Source organism: Sugiyamaella lignohabitans, chromosome A (assembly GCF_001640025.1).
Source record: "Sugiyamaella lignohabitans strain CBS 10342 chromosome A, complete sequence".
NCBI classification, from domain to species: Eukaryota; Fungi; Ascomycota; class Dipodascomycetes; order Dipodascales; family Trichomonascaceae; genus Sugiyamaella; species Sugiyamaella lignohabitans.
This window is the reverse complement of record NC_031672.1, coordinates 3814992-3838695: the sequence shown is the minus strand read 5'-3', so window position 1 is coordinate 3838695 and position 23704 is coordinate 3814992. Positions and strand designations below refer to the sequence as shown.

The window sequence follows — 23704 nt, the reverse complement described above, 5'->3', positions numbered from 1 at the left end:
GTTTAATGACCCTTTGCTAGTTATGTATAGATAGCAAATATTATAATATAATATTCCTTTAAAGACCGACTGCTCCCGCTGTTTTAACTTATGTTAAATGGCATAATTTGTCATGGAAATAGTTTCAGATTACATTACTTATTACACTAATTTTTACAAATATTCATTCACAAATATATCATCCCCGACTGAAGCGACTGCTTGATCTCGACGTCGACCCAGAAGATGCTCGTTGACCTGAGGGAACAAATGAGCTAACACTTTCTTGACGGAGCGAGGCTCTTGTTCCAACCCTCGATACGTTCATTTCTGGCGCTAAGCTCTGTCTCAACGACAACACTCTGTGACTGCGGTTTTCCCTTAAACTTTGACCGGTCACAGCACTAGTGCGGGTTCTCTCTCTGTTGACCCTTCGATCCTCAGCATAGTTGACGTCGCCAAGCTCCTCATCAAAAGTTAGATCGTCGATAGATCTCTTTAACAGGAATTTGATAGAGTTATACCAGATATTATGTCTTTGTCTGCTTGGACAGGTTACCTTGATCAAACGATCCGAAGTATGAATGATTATACTCTTGTGGTATAGACCAGGCGGTAAGGGATTCAAATCTTCAACAGCTTCAACATTGACAATAGCAGCAGATTTAGTCTTACCACTATGTATACTCTCCATGGCTGGATTTTCCTTACTCCAATATAATGTCAATGTGTAAGGATGAATCCAGAAGTATCTTTCATGGCGGTTGTCAGAAATGCCACTAATGCCAAATGTACGAGTGTATTTAAACAAAAACTCTCCGATAACAACTTGTGTGATGTATGGAATCATATTTCGTTCATTCAGTGACGTCTGACTAGCAATGGTAGCTTGACTGAGGTTAAACATAGCATTGGCATTGTTGCTAGCAGGTGACAAATGGCTGGGGTCAAGGGTGTGATGACGGCCATTGGCTGCAATAGCCGCAGCACTGGCAGCAGCAGCACCACTGACAACACCGACAGTAGCAGGTCCAGCAACAGAGGTACTAGCCTGTTTACTGATTCCGGCTGCAGGAAGAAGTTTGCCTGTGCTTTGACTTGGCACTCGGTTGTCGCCATCAAATTCAACAGAGAAGTCTGATTCTGAAACAGAAGGAAGAGCAACATGAGGTGGTCTGCCAGATACCGTAATGGTAGATTCATCAGCTTCAGCAGACATTTCCGAAGAAGTATCATCAATGATAGCCGACTGCATGTTAAACCTCGAGTTTCTATTGACAACAGTGATAGGTGATCCTCTTGATTCCCTGAGTGTTGTTGTCTCTCTAGCAGAACGAAGACTCTCAAGCTCGGATGCGTTTACAACAGCGAGACCGATCTTCTCAGCATGACTCTTGAGCTCATCGGGCGATAGCGAGCTTGTGTTATCTTTAGCACCTTGCGAAGTTCTATCAGTTAACGATTCATGGCTCATCATAAGTTCGGCATATTCATTAGAATCCAGAAGAACTTTACCTCTACTTCTGGCCTCCCTCTCCAAGTCTGTGTTGTTGAACACTTTGGGCTCAGATTTTGCAATCAATGCGCGATAATCGGCGTCTGATATGGTACGAAGACCTAAGCTAGTTGCATGGCGTTGAATGTCTTCATCTGTGAAGGTGGGGCTCTTCAATCGGTTGTACTCCGGTGCAGGAACAGCAACATATCCAATATTGTCAGCATGAGTGGTGAGCTCCTCGGGAGAAAGTGACTGGCGTTTAACTTGTCCACTGGAGCTCTTCCTGAACTCGTTGTAACTATCGGCAGACACAGCAACAAGTCCAAGAGCGGCCGCAGCCGCCTCGATTTCCTTGATACCGGATTTCTTCGGTTGTTGTGCTTTTTGCAGTTCGTTAAATTCATCCTTTGGAAGAACCACTAAGCCATGACTGTCAGCGTGCTCTTTGATATCATTACCACTGATTTGTTTTCTGGCAACAAACTCTTCCTTTGGAACGACCACAAGACCCTGTGAATCCGCCTGCTTCTTGATGTCATCAACTGAAAGCTCTGGCTGTAGCAAGCGGGATAATTCATCCTTAGGGACTACTGCCAATCCACGATTTTCAGCGTGGTGTTGAATTTCTTCAATTCCAATATCCTTTGGAGCTTGCAACCTGTCCACTTCATCTTGTGGTAACGCAACGAGTCCATGCTTACTGGCGTGATGATTAATATCCTCAACTGTCAGATCTTTTGGTTCGTTTAGCTGAGCTAGTTCGGTCTTTGGCAAGACCGCTAATCCACGACTCTCAGCATGGTGTTGAATTTCTTCTGCACTGAGATCCTTTGGCGCTTGCAACTGAGCTAACTCTGAAACAGGTAGAGCGACCAAGCCATGCTGTTCTGCATGACTGCGGATATCTTCTGGGGTCAACTTGGTTTCTCTGGTTTGCAGATCAGCAAACTGTTGTTCGGGTATAGCAACAAGACCCATTAAGTGAGCCTTCTCTTGGATCTCCTCAACATCTAGTTCCTTTGGCTGATGTTTAGCAGCATCACTCAAATTCTGATAATCAGAATTGGTCAATGTTACCAAGCCAAGCTGTGATGCTTTATCGCGAATTTCTTCCTCACTAATAGATTTGTTTCGCAAATTTTCAAGTTCGCCAGCAGCAACTGCAACAAATCCTAGCTCAGCAGCCTTTGCATGTAGGCTCTCAGGTGAGGATATCTGGTTAGCTTTCTTCTTCAGTTCAGCATACTCTTCGAAAGAAATCGATACATTGTTGACATCTTCGGCAGTATTAAACTGGCTGGATATCGATTTAACAGATGAAGAAGTAGTGAGTGTCTTTTTGCCTTCATCTTCAGAAGTTAGTGGAACGAGTTTTAAGCCCAACTTGTGTGCCAAGCCCTTGAGATCTTCTTCTTCTGGATTCTCAGCAATGCGGCGTAACGAAGCAAGGTATTCTGCCGGTACAGCCTTCATATCTAAATCAGATTTGGGTGATTCCAATTGGAAGTCATGTGGAGCCGTGTTACGTACAGGTGTGGTTGGGTTAGCACTGGTCCTATCTCCAGGAACACCTGAAACACCCGAGCCAAAGCTTTCAATAGAATTAGTACTCTCATCACGCACATGACTGTGTCTTTTAAGCAATGACTTATACTCCTCAATTGGAATAGCGCTAAGACCAAATGATTTAGCAGTACGAATGATATCACCCTTAGTGGGTTCATATACGCTTTGGTTTGACAGAAGACGCTTATATTCCTCGTTTGACACGGGAACATAACCCAACGATTTAATTGACTCAGCGACCTTATCATTCTGCTTTTCTTTCGACGATTGTTTAATGATATCCTCAAAGTGATTACGCTTGGCGGCAACAGACATCAAATGCACATCTTTTGGTGACACAGACGGCTCGTTCTTCTCAAGCTTTTCAAGCTTCTCAGCTCTTTCGGTGAGTGAGACATGTGCCTCCCTTGGAATCGCCACGAGGTTATGTTTCTTTGCCCAGAATTCTACGTCAGTTTTCGATGGATGGCTGAGTTGTTCTCGCAGTTGCTCTAATTCTACGCTTGGCAGAACAGCAAGATCTAACTTTTTAGCAAGTCGGGTTATAGTCGGCTCATCAGGTTGAGTTGAGTTCTTTTCTAGCTCATCATACATGTCCTTGTCAACAACAACCATTCCGTGTGCTTCACCAGCCAACTTGATTTCATCAATAGTAGGCTCGTTGGATTTGCGTCGTAGTTGATCCAATTCTTCTTTTGGCAAAATAGAGTGCTTGTGAGCAGCGGCAGATTTCTGAAGTTCACCCACGGTTGGATTGTTCACTCTTCTATGCAGTTGATTATGCTCATCTTCTGACAACACCCTGAGGCCCAATTTGTGACCATACTGTTCGACCTCCTCCTTGCTGGGCTTTTGTGATTTACGATGCAGTTCCTCCAAAGCTCCTACTGAGATAGCAGCAAGTCCAAAATGCGCAGCATGAGACTCAATCTCAGTCTTGGATGGTGCATTCGCTTTTCGTTTATAGTTTTCAAGTTCTGTCGTAGGAATAACGGATAATCCAAGGTTCGACGATGCTTCTTTCAACTGGTCGGGCGTAGGGTTGCTGGCTCTAGAGCGAATAGTAGAAAGCTCACCTGAATCGATGAGCACCAAACCGTGCTTGGACGCGTGACCATTTAACTCTTCTTGAGAAGGATCTTCAGCTCTCCGTTTAATGGCATTAAGCTCATCTGTATTAACCAAAGAAAGACCCCGTTGACCAGAAACAGCGGTGATTTTTTCGTGACTGGGTTCCTCTGCCTCTCTCTTGAGCTGTTCAAGATGATCACTAGGAATCGTCGACAAACCATGTCCAGCAGCAAATGCGGCAAGTTCTTCCTTGGAAGGATTGATCTCAGTAGGACGAGATGACAACTCAGTATATTCTTCTTTAGGAATAGCAACGTGACCATGAGATTGAAGCTTTTCTACCAACTCTTCTCTCGTAGGTTCCTTTACAAGCGACTGGTACTCATTCTCAGGCATAGCCACTAAACCGAAACCCTTGAGTTTCTCCAGAACAGATTCTTGGGACGGTTGTACTAATTGGTCATAATTCTCCTTTGTAAGTGCAATAATTGGCAAGTTCAAATCAGGCACATCTCCGCTCGGAGTCGAGATAAGATCTGATTTAACAAGAATATATCCTCTTGCATTGACAATCTGTTTGACTTCTTCATCAGTCTTTTCTGGTGGGTGTCTTAAAGCCTCAAGTTCTTCAGTTGACACAGTCGCAAGTCCTAGACCAGCTGCTGCAGATTCGACAAAGTTCTTATCAATTGGCTGATTGGCTGCATTGCTCATTGTCTCATATTGTTCAGATGTCAAAGCAACCAGGCCGTGCTCACGAACAGCAGCAGTTGCCTCTTCTTTAGTTCTCTTCCTGGTAAGATCGTTAAACTTAGACTCAGGAACAGTAACCAAACCGTGTTTCTTGGCATGCTCGGTAACTTCTAGTTCCGAAGGAGATGTAGCAGAAGCGACAAGTTTCTTGTGATCATCTTGAGATAGCAAGACGTGGGAATGACGTTCTGCTGAGCTCTGGACCTCTGAGAGAGAAGGTGAATTTGCTTTACGAGAAATCTCATCATACTCGTCTTGAGCAACAGCAATCATTCCAAGGGCACCAGCCTGAGCTTTAACCTCGTCATGAGAAGGAGACTGAGTCTTACGAACAAATTCATCATGAACATCCTTGTCCACTATCACAGCACCATGCAACTCTGACGCTTTAGCAACCAGTTCTTCTCTAGTAGGTTTATGAGCCGACCGCAACAAATTTTCATGTTCAGCGGCAGCAATAGCAATCAGTCCTACAGCAGCTGCCTTGGTCTTTATATGATCAGATGTTGGCTTGTTGGCTTTGGCTTGAAGTTCTTTATACTCGGAATCTGGGACAACAGTCAAACCATGAGATCGGGCTTTCTCACTAATGTGTTCTCGATCGGGAGAATTGGCCAGATGTTGTATCTTAGAGTAGTCATCTTTATCGACCAATAGGGAATTGAACTTGTCAGCATGCTTCTCGAGGTGTTCTTTAGGTGGGCTTTCACTGAGGGAAACCATAGCCTGCAGCTCAGCTTTAGGAAGAATAGAAAGACCAAGCTTTTCAGCACGAGAGCTGAGTTCTTCTGGTGTAGGATCTCTTGCTTCTCGTTGAAGGTCGCGGTAGGCTGCGTCATTAACAACTGCAAGTCCAAGAGGACCAGCCCATTTCTCTAAATCTTCATTGCTAGGGTGTTGAGTAAGTTCAACAAGTCGTTTATACTCATCTATTGGCACCACTGTCATGTTATGCTTTCCGGTTCGGGCTATCAGCTCGTCTACAGTTGGATCGAGACTAGATCTAACTAGTTCAGCATGATCATCAGTAGGAAGAGTAACCAGTCCAAGCTCTCTCGCTTTATCAGTAACTTCAGATTCGCTAAGTGAACGAGTTGCTTCATGGACAAGGCGGTCATGTTCTTCAATTGGAATGGCTTTATATCCAACATTTTTAGCATGTTGGGCCACCTCATCCACAGTGGGTGGTGCAATCAAATTGTCATACTCATTGAGTGGAACAAGTTTATGGTCAAGTCCATCCGCATGACGAGTGATATCCTCCAGGGTTGGAGACAAGTATTTTTCGTAATCATCAATTGGGATGGCGACAAGATTATGAGCCTTGGCATTATGAAGGATATAATCTTTAGATTGGGCTTTTGAAAGTTTTGATTCGAGATCCTTGACATGACCTGAAGGAACCAGTTCGAATCCAAGCTGTGTAGCATAATCTTGAACATGCTCCTGAGTCTTGGATTTAGCAACTTGACCCTCGAGATCACCCGAGCGAGTAGAGAGTTCTTCGACTTGTGACTCTAGACCAGCCTTATGAGAGTTCAATTCAGAAAGCTTTGAATCCATAGTTTCAATTTGTGCCTTGAATTGACCAATTTGGGATTCCAAACCACCAACATGTCCCACAGGAACTAACTCATGTTCGATTTGGGCAGCTGATGACTGCAGAACATCCTTTGATGGATTGTCAATAAGATCAATCTTGGATACCATGAGTTCGTACTCCTCTACAGGCAAAGTGACCAGTCCATGTTCAGAAGCATGTCTCTCAATTTCTTCGGTAGATAAGAACTCGGCAGCAAGGCTGCCAGTCCCAGAGGTTTTCACCGGCGTTCCTTCTGGATCAGATCCACCACCACTGTAAGTGCTTGATCTTAAATTATGGTTACTTCGCCTGCTTTTAAACGAACGACGTCTGCTGGACCTGGAACCACTGACAATGCTTGCATTACTACCCATGCTCATGTTAAAATCATTGTCCGAGGCCGAATCACTGGCAGTTGAGGAAACAGAGTTTCTTCTGGGGTTGAAAAACGTAGCACCACTCTCAGTCACGGCGGAATCTTCAGTCTCTGTATGCTCACCAGAAGACCCTTCATCCATAGTCTCTTGGCCCGTCTGATAAACGTCATCTTCAGTTTGCGCCTCTTCTTGAGCAGTTTCAAAACCAGATTCAGATTCCAATGCAGAATGAAAAGCATCGCTTTCGCTGCTAATTCCTCGCTTAGGCGAGTCACCGCCAATATCTTCCCATCCATCTTGGGCCACAGGCTCCTCATAGTCAATGATGCTCGTACGAACTCTGCCAGGTCCGTATAAAGATCCAGCTGATCGAACCGAGGTATTGGCAGACCCATTGTTACTGTTATTAGCAGCGTTAGCAAAATACTTGGACCGCTTGTTTTTGACGACATTTGAACGAGTCTTCTGCAATTCAGCCTGCATGTCAGCTAGTTGCCTACGCAGTTCTAGCTTTTCAGACTTTTCCTTTGTAAATGCACGCTGTAAATTGGCTACTAATTTATGAGCATGTCCTAGTGAAGATTTCATGGTTTCACTTTCTAAACCAGACAAATGCGAGGCCTGTTGAGAGTCCAACTCATCATCTTCACCTTGGGCACCAAAACTTTCCAAATCACGGGCAAGCTGTTCCTCATCAATATCACTTGATGAACCGTGGGTAGCAGCTACAGCCCCAGCTAAACCACTTCCAAGACCAAAACCACCGGCCGCCTTGAGAGATGTCAATTCCTGGTTCAGATCTGCTAACTTTTTGTTAAGAGTCTGGTGTTCCTGGTCCCACTCAGTTTTTTCACGTTGGCGATTATTTGTCTCGGCTTCATATCGGTTCTTCATGCTATCATACAAAACTTTGAGTTCGGCTTCTCGTGTTTTAAGAGACTCGATCAACTCCATTTGTGAGTCCTTGGCAGTCTGCAATTTACCTCGCTCAGACGCAATCTTTGAAACAGCATCATTAGACTTTGCCATTTTTTCTTCATACTCTCTGATTTGCACTTCAAGGTTCCAATTTTCCTCTCGGTACCGTTCTAAGTTCTTGTTAGCATCATCTCTATAGTAAAAGGTGGATCCCAAACACCACTTCTTTTGCACTATGTTTAGTAGTCTCCGTGACCCATTCTTATTGATCACATCTGTAGTATAATCTTACCTTCAGATTCAGACAATGAGTGTACTTTGGACTCTAGGGAAGCCCATTTGCGTCGCAGTTCTTCTTGTTCAGCCTCTTGTTCACGAAGAAGCTTGTCTTTCTCTGCCAGAGAGGCATGCAGTCTTCTACACTCACTCAGCAGGCTCTCGCTAATATCTGTAGCAAATTTGACATCGTTGGCTCGACCACTTAAATTCTTCTTGCGAGAATGCTTCTTTGGGGATAGAAAACCTCCGGCAGGCGGCACCGAAGACAGCTCAGTCTAAAAGTCCAGTTAGTATGCGCGAACATCACTTATCCGAAAATGACACTGTCTATTGATAACCCCAACAAATTGAAATGCCAAAGGAAGGGGGATATAAACTTACCGAGTCAGCATGAACCTTTGTCAACACATCTCCTTCACGAATAACATCGTCATGCTCACGGATTAAGGTATCCAACTTGGCCTTCAATTGTTGACCAGGTTGTGTACTTGGTTCCGATGCATCTTTCTCCATATGCGAAGCAAGCTGGGCCTCGACATCACTCAGCTGCTGATTTATGAAATCTGTTTTCTTGATCTTTCCCTTTATAAGCCTCAACTGCTCGTTGAGCGACATTGACGAAGAATCCTCGGCCATGTCAGGCTAAACTGCATGTTAGTATACTTGTTAAACCTAATACAATGTGAGTCCGGCAATAAAGAGTGCAATATTCTTTAAATCCTCTGTAGCTTCTCAATACCGTATTGTAGGATCATCTACAGTCAATAATGATTGCCTGCAATTGGTAGGATTTGACTGTCATATTATAACATACCTATGCAGGGAACACAAGTTCAAAAGGGGGTATTATCAAAACTTGTGAGTCACTTGTACCAATTGTAAATTGACTCAGTGATTCCTGTATCTTGTTAGTCCCGAATCGCATCTCAATTATAAGACCAGTCGTTGACGCGAATGTAAAACATACTGGATGTCCAGATGCTGGCGGTAAAGTCTAAAATTGGTTCCTCGTTAAACTGTTGGCGCGGTTATGCTCCTACCAATGGATTCTATTGTATTAAAGCAATGGACAGTCTTAGACTACTCTATAAGAGGTTGATAAAACGATAGAACTCTAGAGATTATAGCTGCCATGCAGGAATCACGTTACGAGTCATCAGCAACAGAACCAAAACAAACAACTCAACCCGGTGAGACAACCTTTTCTTTCAATTTTTGAACTTACTCTTAAATTTTTTATGAAAATCCAATAATGTCTCTATTTTAAACCGAAGACTGAACAACCAAAGGAAATTGTTCGATTACCCTGGGGTATTTCGCCGTGGAGGTTTGGTCGTCTTTTTGTCGAAGGTGCTCCACTCGTATGTTTTGTTGTTGCATAGGCAATGTTTAGATTGGTAGTTTTTCAGGAGTAAACATGTCACGTGAACACATGCGCTTCTGTGAGGTATAATCGCGCCGACTCTTTGATCCCGCGAATAATAGTAGTAATAAAAAGGTAGATATTATCACCAGGAGTTGGTACTTGAGTGGGTGTTTTTTTGGGGATCTTACAGGGAGGTTCGAGTGGTAGCTAAAGTTTTTACTCTAATGTTTGAGCCTGTTTCCATTCAAGCCCTATAAGATCTCCTAATGAGCTCTGACAGATAGTTGAAGATTATCCAGATCAGTTATATAGAAACAGATAATAGTTTTTAGATTTCTATAGATCAATGATCAATTGAGAAGATTTGCGAGACAGCAGTCTTTCGTTAGGCTAAACATGCCTGAATAATGGTATCTTTATTTTGCTCCTTAATAGGCTAGACAATGCCAACCATATAAGAATATCCCTCTATATGACAAAAGCGATGCCACGTAAAATCAATATATCAATACACTAAGACGTATTATAGACTCCTTTATTTAAATATATGAGGACGGAATGGATAGAACAGGATGGTACAAATGTGTACTTCGTTAGCTAGTGATTCGCCGGTAAATCTAATGAGAATCAGCATCTGGCAGCTCAATATCTTCGTTGGCAGCTGGTGGATTTGGGGCCGCTGGAGCTGCATCTTCGGTTTCATTTTCAGCAATATCTTCATCGTCCAAGATTTCTTTGTCTAGTAGCTTGTGAAATTCATCCATGATTTTCTTATCTTGTTCAGTCAATGCATTAACATCTTGTCCTGGCTCCACTGGCGATTGCATCCAGAACACAAAATTCTCACTTGAACTACGGAATCTTAACGCAAACACTCTTCCAGTTTTACACTGTTCTAGATGGATCCATTGAGCATCGCCTGGGAAAAGTAGTAGCTCATCTCTCGACGCTTCTGCACCTGGTGTGGATTTGTAAGATCCTCTGGGCTCCCAAATAAAGGAGTACAGCATGGGGTCATCAGGATTCTTTAACACTTTAATAAGACCCTGACCCTTTATTGGGGTGGCTTTCTTGGCTGCTTCATTGAGCTCAACCCGTCCAGCTTTGAACGACAGAATAGGCTCTGACATGTTATGATAATAAATAAGAAAAGAGCGGTAAAGCCTTTGCTAGGTGGTTCTAAAGACTCTGATAAATCGTCTCTGTTACAATTGCAATTGCTGTGAAATAACACAATGCTGATTCTTGATTTTCTCTACCGTTATCTTCTATAGTGATAGCTGAAGTACTTCAATGGCAACAGTTGACAGAGAGTTGTTCAGAGGGCTGCGAGATGAATTGACATTCACAGTGGCAGGTCACCAGCATATCTGTATGTGCGGCGGACGAGGCTTTTCATTGCTGATATTGAACACCCGGTCCAAGTGTGAATACAATTTAAACTAAAAGTAAACAACTAAATTCTAAAATTAATAAGCAAATAGTGATGTTAATAGTAATTAAAAAAAACTGCTGGATAATCTAAATATTTGCCACAAAGTCCGTAATGCATCTGTGCCATAGAGGCCAGTAGGAGAATCTCATTCAAAAATTCCGTCATGCAGATATCCTTAACTCCGCACGTGACGAAAGTGGAAATGAAGAGAGTTACGTGCGAGCTGACAGAATATTTATTTGTAAGCATCGCCCAACTCGGAATCAAGAATTTGCATGTTTTCACGGTCGTGCTTAGTATTTATATTCGGACTGTTGGTACTGGGTTTGATTCCTTTTTTTGACAACAAAACAGAAAATTTGAAAATGACTGTATCTTCTTCGACTCCCCCTTTATTTTCGCCAATTAAGGTTGGTAAATCTACTCTTCAGCACAGAATTGCATTGGCACCCTTGACCAGATTCAGATCTCCCAAGCACGTCCCCGGTGATTTGGTTGCTGAATACTATGAGCAAAGAGCTTCAAGACCCGGTACTTTACTTATTACCGAGGCAACTTTCATTGCTGCCAAGGCTGGTGGTATTCCAAACGTCCCAGGTATCTGGAGTCAGGAACAAATTGATGCTTGGAAAAAGGTTACTGACAGAGTTCACGCCAAGAAGTCTTTCATTTACGCCCAAATCTGGGCTCTCGGCAGACAAGCATTCCCCGCAGTTTTAAAGGCTGAAGGTTTTGACTATGTGTCTGCTTCGGATGTTCCCATTGATGAGGAGAGAGGTGCTCCTAGACCCTTGACTAAGGAGGAAATTAAAGAGTATATCCAACTTTATGTTAAGGCTGCTAAGAATGCTGTTGAAGCTGGTTTCGATGGTATTGAGTTGCATTCGGCCAATGGATATCTGCTCGATCAATTCCTCCATGAGAACACAAATCAGAGAACTGATGAGTATGGAGGATCTATCGAGAACCGTGCCCGCTTCACTTTAGAGGTGGTTGATGCTTTGGTTGAAGCTATTGGTGCTGACAGGGTTGGAATCCGGTTGTCTCCTTGGAATACTTATGGCGAAGTTTTCCCAGGTATTTCTCCTATTCCTCAATGGTCTTACGTTGTCGCTGAGCTCGAGAAGCGCGCTGTGGAACAGAACAAGCGTTTGGCCTTTGTTCATATTGTTGAACCCCGTATTGCAGGACATGTTAACTTGGAATCTTGGTCTGGTAGTAACGAATTTATCAATAACATCTGGAAGGGTATTCTTATTAAAGCCGGAAATATGCTCCCAGTTGCTGCTGAGGTTGCTGAAAAAGAGCCTAACACTATCATCGCCGTTGGTAGACATTTCATCTCCAATCCTGATATCGTTGACAAGTTGGAACGCAAGCTAGAGTTGACCGATTATGATAGAGACACTTTCTATACGAATGATGCCAAGGGATATACCGATTATCCTTTTGCTAAATAGATCGTAGTTAGATAGAGGGTTAATAAACATGGGTGATATAGAAATATGTGGCTGGGAATATTAGGGTTCATACTAGTATGGGTATTTTCAGGGGCGAATGAAAAATTTCGTATTCGTCCCGATCTTTTACAGACGAGGAAAGATTCTGTTAAAATGGGAGTTTCTTCGGTATGTCAATCAACTTAAGAGCATACCAGGAGCATATTCGATATGAAGACCATTGCTGTCTCAATAATTATTGATTTATCCAGAAGAATCATGACTCTGATTACAAGACAATGAAAGGTAAATAGGGAGAGGAAACCCTAAGCAAGATAGAACAAGTCAGCATATTGATTATGGAAAATATACAAATTTCACTGGCAAAGTTAGCCATTTTGCATTTTAGAATCTGTATATTGATGTTATGGAGTATATTTCATATTATCTGCGCAATAGGGCTAGGGTGAATGTGAAATAATAGAGGACGAGGGTAAGAAGAGTATATATTTCGGTTCGGGAGAAAAAAATATATCGAGAAGAATGCGGATTGACGAATAAAGCAATTATGTTATTTTATATAGTGTCAATAAACGGTATACAAATTATACCAAAGAACTCAAGTCTTAACAGAGCCATAAGCCCTATCGGCTGGAAGTTCAAGTCCCACGTCAACATGTGCTACTTATACACATGCATACCCATGTTTAGCAGAAGCACGCGCACTAATTCTAAATTGTTGATTGTCAGTAGCCATGATGAATGCTGCCCCTCACACTTCAACCTTTCCTCCTGCCCATGTCAAGGATACAGTTCATAAAATTGCTGCTATCTTAAATGACCGGAATGAGACGCTAGCGATCTCGGAAAGTGTAGGTATTATATTCTTGATGTGGCATGACATAATACTAACAATGCCAGGCTTGTGGTGGTCTAATATCATCTTACTTTGTTTCTGTTCCAGGAGCATCATCTTACTTCCTTGGTGGCACCTTAACATATGCTTTGAAATCCAGACTGAAGCTTAGTGGATGGTCTGAACAAGATATCTTGTCGTATACGGGGCCATCGGAAGATGTAGCGTTAAGATTGGCTCGTAATCTTAAACTTGAATTGGGTAGCACCTATGCATTATCAGAAACAGGCTGGGCCGGTCCTACTGCTGTTGATTCTGAGGTGGGCTCAGTATTTTTCGGGATTGCCAGTCCTTACAAACAGGTGTCAATCTCAAAACTAACTGGCATCAGCGATCGTAGCGAAAATATGGCTGAGTTCGCAAGATTGGCGTTGGAATTCTTTTTGGAATTCCTTGAAGCATCAAGCTGAAAGATGCCCTAAATTTAATTCAAAATAATGATACATAGTAACCAAGTGGTTGACGCCACTATGTTCTAACCTCGACCTCTAAAGTAACTTATAGAATCTAAATTACTTTAAGTTTCTGCTAGCCTGAATATTATTAGAAATTAATGGAAATACGAACAAACTATGACTAGTTGGCTGATAAAATTCAAGACCGATTGCCACTGATGCTTAGTGTCGGAAGTTGAGCTGGTGTTGATGATAAACCAACCAATGAGCTTAGGATCTCTTCGAAAGACACGGACCACAAATGGGCCCCCTCCAACCGCGCCAATATCTGAAAGGTCACATTCAGAAAGAAGTTCGCCAACTCCGGAAGCGAAAACATGGATTCCACTACCGCAGATTGCAAAGGGGGTTGCAGTCGGCAATTTTCATCCCAATCTTTCTCAAGTCTCACCTCTTGGCAATCTCGATATAGGCGATTTGGTATATGTCTTTGAGATAGACCCGACTTATAAATGGTATCGTGGGTATGTGGTATCGCTTCCATTGATTCAATCAAATATGCTTGTAGCTCCTGGCACGCCTGATCTTCACCCACATAAAAACGCTCATTCAGATTTCAAACGAGCTGAAAAGGAGAACTTTTGTCCAGAACAAGTCATTTTGGGGGGATGTAGACCCATTATATCTACTAGTATATTTCCAGCACAACTGATCTCAATAAAGGAGCACTATGATTCAGCGACCGTGGTGCAGCCTAAGCCTGATGGTACAACTCTTGTTTGTATCGAGGACGAGAAACCTACACCACCAGCATTGCCTCATTTAAGACTCGAATACAAATCACTCACCGTCCCATCGGAGCCAATTGTAGATGATATTATTTCAACTATGGGTGAGCTTTATGGTGCTTATGTTACAAGTACCTTCCTGTACAATTCGTCGACTATGAGTGTTGTTTCACATGCTATGGAAAGGCTCGATTATATAAGAAAGCAGATGGTCCACAATGTCCTAACAAAATCTGAAAAAGGAACTGCTCGAAAAAGGGCCATTTGGCATATGTGTAGAGTTTCAAGAGTTCTAAAGCGAGGAATAGTAGCTTTTGATTGGGAAACTGGCGATGTTATACCTTGTCTCGGAAGTGAAATTAAACTGGCTCAGGAACAGCTTCTCCTTGCTTTGGCACCTAATTACCCTATTTATCATCCACAGGGTAATATTCGTCCCTATCCTCAGCTTCCCAAATACTTCATAGTTAATTTAATATCCATGTCTGGTGTCGGTTCCCAACATGTTTTGAAAATACTACTTTATATTCGAACGAAATGGAGTCGTATTACTGACATTTTCGAAGCAAAAATTGACCCTAAGACTCCAATGACCAAACTACCTAGTATTTTATTTTGTGATTTACCGCTATGGATTGCGAAAAGTGAAGCATATCTTGTTGCTGAGGTTTATTACGAGGAACCGCTAAGTGAGTTGAATCTGATAGGTATACCTGAAAGGAAAGGACTAGTTGTAGGGGTAACTGATATCTCCAGACTGTTTAAAATCCAAAGTAATTCTGAAACGCCTTTTACAATTAAGCTCTATGCCAATGATTACAACGAAGTCAGCACCGATAAGTATAACACTGGATGGGGAGAACTTGTCTCAAAAATAATTCTTGGATTTCCTTCCGGAGTGTAAGTAATATTTTGCAACCGAGAGATGTGTAGCTAACGATGACAGAGCTGTAAACTTGGAAACCACAGAACTTGTATGTACGGTTACCGAGTTTGAGGCACTTTCTATTCATGATGTTCATATGAACAGGGCAATTCAAAACTACGAGGCCATAGAGCCAGTGAAGAGTCTTTTTACAACATATCATAGCGAGCCCCGAGACGACTGCTACCTCCTATTTGAATTGCTGCAGGTCCCATTTGCTCTATCTGGAGTAAGCACCGATGAATATTTTTCCATTGTGCTTTCGTCTCCTAATAGCAATTTGAGCTTCTCATCAGCCTCCAACGTCAGCGCTTCTTCAAAATGGCGATCCCTTTCTGTAAAAAGCGGCGAGTACTTAGGTGAATTGGTGAGAATAAATAGAGCTCGACAAAGCGATATTATCCACATTGATCTGTACAAGGCTGACAAACTTTTCTCTAGAGAAGATCTCAAACTCTGGAGAGGTAGAGAACTCATTTGTGGCAAATGTGACTTGATTTTTTATATAGAGGATGTTAAGGTTAGTCTCGGGATTTGTACTCAGTATGTCGGGACGGTGCATTACTTAGAGAAGTCCATCGAAGATATTTTCAATTGGGAGACTCTTTACAGCAAAAATAATCTGGATCGCGTCGTAGTAGCAATTGTTAGCATCCCACATCTGAAACAGGCAGAAATTACAAAGGTAAGATTAATGGAGATAGGCAAATACAAGTCACACTTGCTAACATCGAGACAGTATTCTTACGGTCTGGTTGAATGCCTAATTAAAATTCTCGATTGTGCAACTAAAGATCGTGAAGAGGAACATCATGCTAATGTCATATTTACGGGTCTACTTAATTTGCTTACAAGAATTTCGTATAACTACCATGACTTATGTTATCTGGAAGCTATATTTTTAGAAGAATTCAGTCTTGGACGACTATCTGAGATGCTTCTCTTTCAAATTGAGTATGTAATCCTTCGGGACAACTTCAAGGGCGGTAAATTGTTTCTGGACCTGTTTCAGTGTGGGCCAGTTCTGTCAAAAATAATTCGAGCTTCAGCTTTTGTAGATAAATCAGACCCTGATATTTATCGTGAGACGATACGCGGAATTTTAAAATACCTTGGTAGGATTACGGTTCTTATCAAAGACTTCCTTCGACAAGATCGATTGAGCCTCTACGAAGGGCAAAGCGCGATCATTAACGTTTTGTTCGAAATTTATGACCATCTATCTGTGCTTACTGGGCAAGACATTGTAGTCAAATGTCTCATTGATCTTGTTGATTCCATAAAGTCTTCCAACTCGGTTGTGTATAGCTGCAAGTTACAGCTGATTAGGAAATTATCGGATTCCTGGGTTTTTAGCAGCAAGAAGTATAGAACGTATCTCATAGGCCATACCATAAAATGGGGTCTGTCGTATATCTTGGGCCAAAAAGCAGGAGCTGATGTTGAGCCAGCTGAATACACAAGCAATTTAATCCAGATAAGACTTCTATGCGGTATCTTTTCTACCCAACTCAAAGTACTTTGGAAGGACAACTCGACAAGTTTAAAGCTAAGAACCTTGTTTGGCAAGCTTCTTCCTATTTTGAGTAGTCTCTACTCTCGGTTACTAGAAAATTTCAACAATTCTGAACGGATTCCTAGAACTGCTTTTTCTCCTTTGTTTCCTGAAAGATACCCCTTTGATGCTTGGCCAAGAGACTCATTGGTTAATGATGCTATTTTTGATGAAACTCTTATTGAGTTGGGTATTGTAATTACAATGCTAGTCGACTTAGTTGTTGATTCTATATCCAAGTATAATCCATCAAGAAACATCTCCTCGGTAGAACTACGAGGTGTAATTCTACAAATTGTGATAGCAGCCACCAATATGGTTGAATCACCGCCATTTCCACAGTCTTGGATATCTCTATACACGGTGAACCATAAAACAGCGTTTAAAATGCTGAGCTACATCAGCGATACTATGATTAAGCACTTTATCCCAAACAATAAGACAGAACCATTTCACGCTGATATCTGGCACTCATACCTCAGCTCACTTTCTTGTGTGGCAGGTTCAGAGCTGTTAATATTGGAACTTTTATCAGAGCAGAACCGAAGAGCAGTTCACAAGATTGCACCTGATCTCAGAAGCCGAGCAATGAGATTACTCAAACATATGTGGGATGTACTTGGCAGACCTGCTACCAACGAAGAAAACGGTCGCTTCGGAGTCACCCGATTTAGTGGTCATCAGCTGGAGCTTGTAGGCGGCCAATATAGCCTTGTTCCTTTTATTCTGAATTTATGCCTTTTGCGGCGACCCATTTCCCAGGTAACCGAGGTTGATATACTATATTCCATCATAGTTGGAGAATGGCTTAAGAATGGTAACCTGAAAAGAATTAAGAGTGAAATGGCTGTGTCTATGGATGATATATTCACCAGTCGAAAGTCACTTCCCGAAGACAGAGATTGTAAAGTATTTGAGAATCAACTAATGCAGTCAATTGAGCTAATGAAAGAAAATGATGAAGCTCGTGAGCAGATGAAAAGTGAAATTACCGACTTGTTCGAGTTTCTTGATATGCTGCTTGAGCTATACAATATTCCACCAGGTGGAGCATTTACCGAAGACAGAACATTTCATGCATTAAATGTTTTGAACTTTTTGAAAGATTGTGATCAAGAAGAGAAGCTAGTGAGATATGTATTTGACATTGTAGCTACTAGTATTCCAAGAAAGAATTATACCGAAGCCGGTCTGGCCTTACAACTTTTGGCCAATTCCTACGATTGGAGGTACGATCAAAGAACTGACAGCATTTGGGGACTGAAAAGCCAATTTCAATTACCTAGTCAGACAGAATTTGAAAGAAAAGAAGCCCTTTATGAGATGATTATTCAATTTTTCATTCGTGGGCAGTCTTACGAACTAGCCGCTGCAGTAGTCGAGGAATTAACTAAAGTGTATGAATTTGTCGCCTTGGACTTTTATAAGCTTTCGGCATCGCATTCTATGCTCGCAAGACTTTATAAATGGATAGACTCAACCGATCGCCCCATTCCACAGTTTTTCAGAGTTGTTTATTTAGGGGTCGGATTTCCAAGTTCGTTACAAAACCGACAATTCATATTTCAAGGGCGACCGGGCGACAAGCTTGAGACGATTCATGACAGACTACATCGGACTTATCCTGGTGCAACAATTGTCAGCCATGAATCGAAAGCAAAAAAAGATACACAATACTTGTTTGTATCGTGTGTGGACCCTGAGCCACCCATGTCTCATTCCGAAATGTGCGAGTTTCTGCTATCGAAACCTGCAGCTTCTCCATATACCAAGGCGTACATTCTAAGAATGAAGACTAAACGGTTTTCATATTCAAGGCCCTTGCCAGGAAGTACATCAGCATCAAATATGAAAGTTGAGAAATCTACTTATGAGACGTACCAGTCATTCCCTACCATCGTGAAGCGCAGTGAAATCAAGACTTGCGAGGTCGAAATTCTTTCACCGCTAGAAAATGCTTTAATGATGTTAAGAGACAAGACGTCAAATTTAATAGAGCTTGAAAATCTATTTCGAATTGAAGAAACAAGAGGTGGAATAGGTGGTCATAATATTGTAACCCAAGCCAATGTTCAAATGTTAGATCTAGTCTTGTCTGGTGCAATTGACTCACCAGTAAATGGTGGTATTAATATATACCGTGATTTACTCCAAGACGAGTCGAAAAACTTGGAGGAAGCCAATAAAAGTGATTTAGTAACAGATTTGAAACTGGCGCTTCTGGACTACACTGCGGCCATAAACAGAGCATTGGTATACCATGGGAAGAAGATCTCTCCAAGTCTCAGGCCCCATCATGAGCTGTTGGTAAAACTCTTTGAACAAAATTTCAAAATGGAATTAGAGGAACTTAAAGAGGAGATGACTACCGGCTCATATCAAGCATATCAATGGGAACGGTCTTATACGCGCCCAAACAAGCTGATCGCTGCTGTAGCAGAGAACTTAAATGGAGAGCTGGTTGTTGATAGCCTCCGACGTAAAGGTGAAGCCATGAATGGCCCTCATTCAAGTTCTTCATCTTCTGTTGGACTAAACCCAACAATAAGACTATAGCCACCGAAGTCGCAGCAATAAAACGACAATAAAACTAAGTATGTAGATTAAATATCGAAAAGTATCTATAATTTCATATTCATTATATCGTGATCATTCATTGCAAGCATGTTTTGGGCAAGTCTGGCGGCCTCCAGGAAAACAAGTCAAGGGCTTCTTTAGTCCATGGTCCAGTACTTTCAAGAGCTTCAATATCAATAGTATTAACAGCCGTGGTTGAGCGTGAGCTTGATTCGGAAGTGTTTCCTAAGAGAGGATGAGAAGTTGATGTGGCTACCGATTTTGCTCGATTAAGCATGTTATGCATTTCTACAATACTGAGCCCGTCTTCAGAATATAGATCATCTTCTGGAGAAATAGCTACTTCTTTGATGTGATCTAAATCTTGTGAGAGTTGGAGTTGTAGCTCAGGTGTAATATAATCAGTGGTCTCACTATTATTTGATTCTTTAGAGCCGTTTGCTGATTCATGGGCCAGGGACGTTTCTGGGAGATGATTTCTCTGCAAAGAAATAAGACTTCGGCTATTACGTTTAATGACAGGAATCCTCTGGTGATTGCTGTCATTCGTTGTAGAACTCTGCTGAATTGAGATAAGACGTCGTCTCAGAGGAAGCATTTTGCCCGTTGATGTAGTAACTGCATCTATACCTGTCTGAGGTGCTCGTGCCACTTCTTCTCTAACTAGTACTGGACTTGACTCTCTCACAACCTCATGCACCGAAGTCGAGATCTGAGCATGACCCCGCTCAGGTCTCTGTTCCAGAGTTGTGCCTCCGACAGTATCCCTGGCACGATTTTCAACTAGCACACGGGAATGGGCCAAATTCTTATTCGACCCAGATTCATAGTTGACAGTCAGTTTACGAATTCTAACATTAGAACTATTGTTACTGACTACCGGCTGAGAAGGACCTTTAGGACTATTCAATATACGCCTTCTTTTCAAACCTAAAGAGGGTCCTGGTTTGAGAGGAGTCAAAATGGCCACTGGCGGTGAACTCGTACCAGGAGATGGGGCAAGATTGTTGCTATTCTGAATATCCAACGAAGTCGTGGGCCGAACAAATGGGCGAGCAGAGTTCTCGGCACTCCTGAATGTATCATTTGTGATAATATTAGCAGGGGGTCCTGAAAATATGCCAAATGGACCCCTTGATGTACGTGAGTTTGAGGCTTCTAAACCCAATTGAGATCGTCTTGTGGTCGTGCTATCTCTGGAATTTAAACTGACATCCGTGTTCGCCGAATCTTTTTTGCTTCTGTCTTTGGCTCTTGATTCCTTTCTAAGACTCTCTAAGGCTGGCGCTATGTTTCTTATTACAAGCTCCCTCTTAGCTTCTACACTGACAAGAACGCTATCAAAGACTAGCTGGTCGCCTTCATTAACGTGTCTATTAAGAAAATAATCAGCAACAAAATGACCGAACTCGTCGTAGAGTATAGACCTTTTATTAAACGTAAAAAATTTCAGTCTGCCGTCATACCATTTTTTTCGTTTTTGAACCATTTGTGATGTCCACATCACATCGAACTCGTGCTGTTCGCTTATTATTTCATCAGACTGATCTGGTTTATCCTGCATTTTTACTCATCATAGTTCTTTCATAGATTATAGAAATGAAATCCTTGTGAATTGCTCCTGGTTTCTATCAACATTGTCTTGGATTGCTAGTATTAGCAAAGCATCCACTGTGACATTAGAGATTATAAATATGCACCAAAACCTATAGTTCGGTGATTTTGATGTTATCAGAATAGGCTGCATCAGACATGCAAAGAATATGCAAGTGTCGTAGTTCAACCTTGTCAGTCCTAGAATTGTAGGTTTTCCAGTGAAAACTACTGTTCAATTTTTGGGAAATAGTGTGATTGCCACTCATTGGAACGTTTGTAACGGGTATTGAGCTGTTGGAAGACATATTTAGTAGCACTTTGACATGGGCATATGATTAGATGATTGTATTGAAGTGGCTGGTCTGATGTACATCCTATTGAGCACCCTAACCGTCAGTCAGGTAACTGGAATTCATCCTCAGGCCATTCTATGTCTGTCTAATTTAAGACCACTATGGATAATTTCGTACTAAGAGATTCTGATATAGCACTGCCGATAAGCACCAATTTGTCTGTGGATACATCTTCTGCTACAGAAGATTCAGAATTTGCAGCATCATTATTTGCATCTAGTCAAACCCTTACTGATGACGATGAAACACGTAGGGTAGCTGATTCTGGTGTGACCATCGATGAACCATCGGCTCCAGGCCTTAAAACAAATTGGGATTCGACTAGCTTGTATCGAATTTACCCAGAGAGAACAGAAATCACAGCTAAAAATGGGGATTCGCTAGATTCAGAATCTGGTGAGGAGCTGTCAGATGCTTTACCATCTTATGACCAAGATTCTTGCGAAAAGCTTGTTAGCACCATGAATCACACCCCACGACATCGTCAAATATCGAATTTTCACGGAAGTCTGTCTACCAATAGGAAGCAAATGACGCTTAATGAATACCTATTTGAACAGGCCCTTGGCCAAGGCATTTGCTCAGATGTCACTATAAGAGCATTTGGAACAGAATATAATTTACACAAATTGATTCTTTATCGTAGCCCCTATTTTGCCAGTTTATTTAGTGTCCTATGGAGCAACGATAATAGCAAGGATCACAAATTTCATACGGAATCCAATGGAGACTCGACGTCGCGATCATTCAATTCAGTCTTTGATATCGATTTCAGTGCGGATCCCCATATTACGCGAGAAGTATTTGAGCTTGCACTTGGCTATTTGTACCGTAACGGTGAGGCCCCTAAAAGTCCAGACAACATGTTCGGTTTATTTGCAATTGCAAGCTTTTTGGATATTCCTGACCTCGCTAACGATTGTTTGGACCATTTGATTAGAAACATCGATGAGGGAAATATAGCTGAAATGGCATCGTTTGCAACATCATTCGACTATGGGCCACCGAGTGAATTAATCAGTGAAGCGTGCAAGAGCTTTCTTTGTATAGAGGGCCCAACTGTATCAGAGGATATTTGGCTCAAGATTCCTAGTGACATGTTAGTAGATGTGATCACAAGCGATTCCTTTTTTGTTACATCTGAATTCGATCGTTGTGTTTTTCTCATGGGGCGATATAATCAGATTTCGAGTTTGTTGAGTAGCCTCGAGTTCAGCGACTTTTCCAGTTCTTTGAATCAAAAGCTTGTACTTGACGATGATATCAAGAAGGGTGCGGATGCTGATGTTCAGGGAACTGAAGATGTTTCAGCTGACCGGATTGAGAATTTGAAACAAACTTTGATCAGAATCCAGAAGGGTCTGAATTTTGGTATTCACTATGCCAATATTGCCCCTGGCCAATTAAGATTCTTGGAATCAGTTAAAGATCGTAAGCTGAACCCGCTTATCGACCGTGCGGTGTTACTAGAAGCACTATGGACACAGACGATGCTCCAACAAGATATATGCTCTAAAGGTGCCTTTTATCCTTCTACATTATCTTTCATATCGCAGCATGGCCTAAATTATCGTGTGACAGAGGAGAGTGTAAGGACTGACAGAAACCAAAGTCGACTGGAGGCAGAGGCAAACTCTGGACCGACACTTACCGGGTATCCGCCATTTCGCTTTGCAGTTGAGTTTCCAAATGTTGCTGAAATGCCTGTTTACAAGCGGGTATATAGCCAAACGTTTTGGTACGCCGGATCATACTGGAATGTGTACATTCAAAGAGGACCTCATAAAAAGGGGGTTTACCAGTTAGGAGTGTATCTACATAGAGGTAGACCAGATATGGTTCCTGATAGTTCTCAGGACTATGTATCTAGTTCTATTAGGAGGAATGATGGGAGCTTTTCGGTTCATGGCGAAGACCAAACATATGATGACCTTACGGCTGTGTACAAGGAAAAATTATCCCCAGTTGAAAATCAAAAGGCCTTTGAGCAATTCAAATCGAGTCAACCACGGGTTTCTATGACCCCTTCTAATGAATGTTCGGGGAATATATTGCTGAAAGTCGGAAGAGAACTAAAGGAGGTTCGAAATGCCGTAAATATGGAGCCACTGTATATTGATGAGCGTAAGAAGGTATCGGCATATTTCAAAATTTACACGACTTCCAGAGAAGGAATGTCATCACTGTCATGCTTCTCCTCTTCTCCAGATACATTTGATATTTCCCAGTCTTGGGGTTGGAAAAGCAAGAGCCTTTATTCATCTGCTATCTTGAGCAAGAAGCCTCTAAAGTTTATGGTTACTGTGGGAATTATTTGAATCGACATGGCAGCATGT

General features: G+C 42.0%; 7 protein-coding genes across 7 annotated transcripts; 4 read left to right on the top strand and 3 right to left on the bottom strand.

Annotated features, from left to right (window-relative positions):
* Positions 1-178: 178 nt before the first annotated feature.
* NUM1 (Num1p) lies at positions 179-7855 on the bottom strand (the record flags this gene model as incomplete). Its single annotated transcript, XM_018878075.1, has 1 exon — positions 179-7855. One exon carries the CDS (start codon positions 7853-7855, stop codon positions 179-181), a length of 7677 nt encoding a protein of 2558 aa, XP_018735415.1.
* A 2151-nt stretch (positions 7856-10006) lies between these two features.
* On the bottom strand, positions 10007-10519 carry RPN13 (proteasome regulatory particle lid subunit RPN13; the record flags this gene model as incomplete). The annotated part of the gene is made up of 1 exon (XM_018878074.1): positions 10007-10519. One exon carries the CDS (start codon positions 10517-10519, stop codon positions 10007-10009), a length of 513 nt encoding a protein of 170 aa, XP_018735414.1.
* A 670-nt stretch (positions 10520-11189) lies between these two features.
* Positions 11190-12284, top strand: OYE2 (Oye2p; the record flags this gene model as incomplete). The annotated part of the gene is made up of 1 exon (XM_018878073.1): positions 11190-12284. The coding sequence occupies one exon, from the start codon at positions 11190-11192 to the stop codon at positions 12282-12284; it is 1095 nt and encodes a 364-aa protein (XP_018735413.1).
* Positions 12285-13838: 1554 nt separating this feature from the next.
* AWJ20_1213 (Dedicator of cytokinesis protein 4 CRK binding protein) lies at positions 13839-15266 on the top strand (the record flags this gene model as incomplete). The annotated part of the gene is made up of 1 exon (XM_018878072.1): positions 13839-15266. The coding sequence occupies one exon, from the start codon at positions 13839-13841 to the stop codon at positions 15264-15266; it is 1428 nt and encodes a 475-aa protein (XP_018735412.1).
* Positions 15267-15384: 118 nt separating this feature from the next.
* On the top strand, positions 15385-19398 carry AWJ20_1212 (uncharacterized protein; the record flags this gene model as incomplete). The annotated part of the gene is made up of 1 exon (XM_018878071.1): positions 15385-19398. The coding sequence occupies one exon, from the start codon at positions 15385-15387 to the stop codon at positions 19396-19398; it is 4014 nt and encodes a 1337-aa protein (XP_018735411.1).
* A 97-nt stretch (positions 19399-19495) lies between these two features.
* Positions 19496-20983, bottom strand: AWJ20_1211 (meiotic chromosome segregation protein; the record flags this gene model as incomplete). The annotated part of the gene is made up of 1 exon (XM_018878070.1): positions 19496-20983. The coding sequence occupies one exon, from the start codon at positions 20981-20983 to the stop codon at positions 19496-19498; it is 1488 nt and encodes a 495-aa protein (XP_018735410.1).
* Positions 20984-21469: 486 nt separating this feature from the next.
* AWJ20_1210 (uncharacterized protein) lies at positions 21470-23686 on the top strand (the record flags this gene model as incomplete). Its single annotated transcript, XM_018878069.1, has 1 exon — positions 21470-23686. The coding sequence occupies one exon, from the start codon at positions 21470-21472 to the stop codon at positions 23684-23686; it is 2217 nt and encodes a 738-aa protein (XP_018735409.1).
* Between the last annotated feature and the right edge of the window lie 18 nt (positions 23687-23704).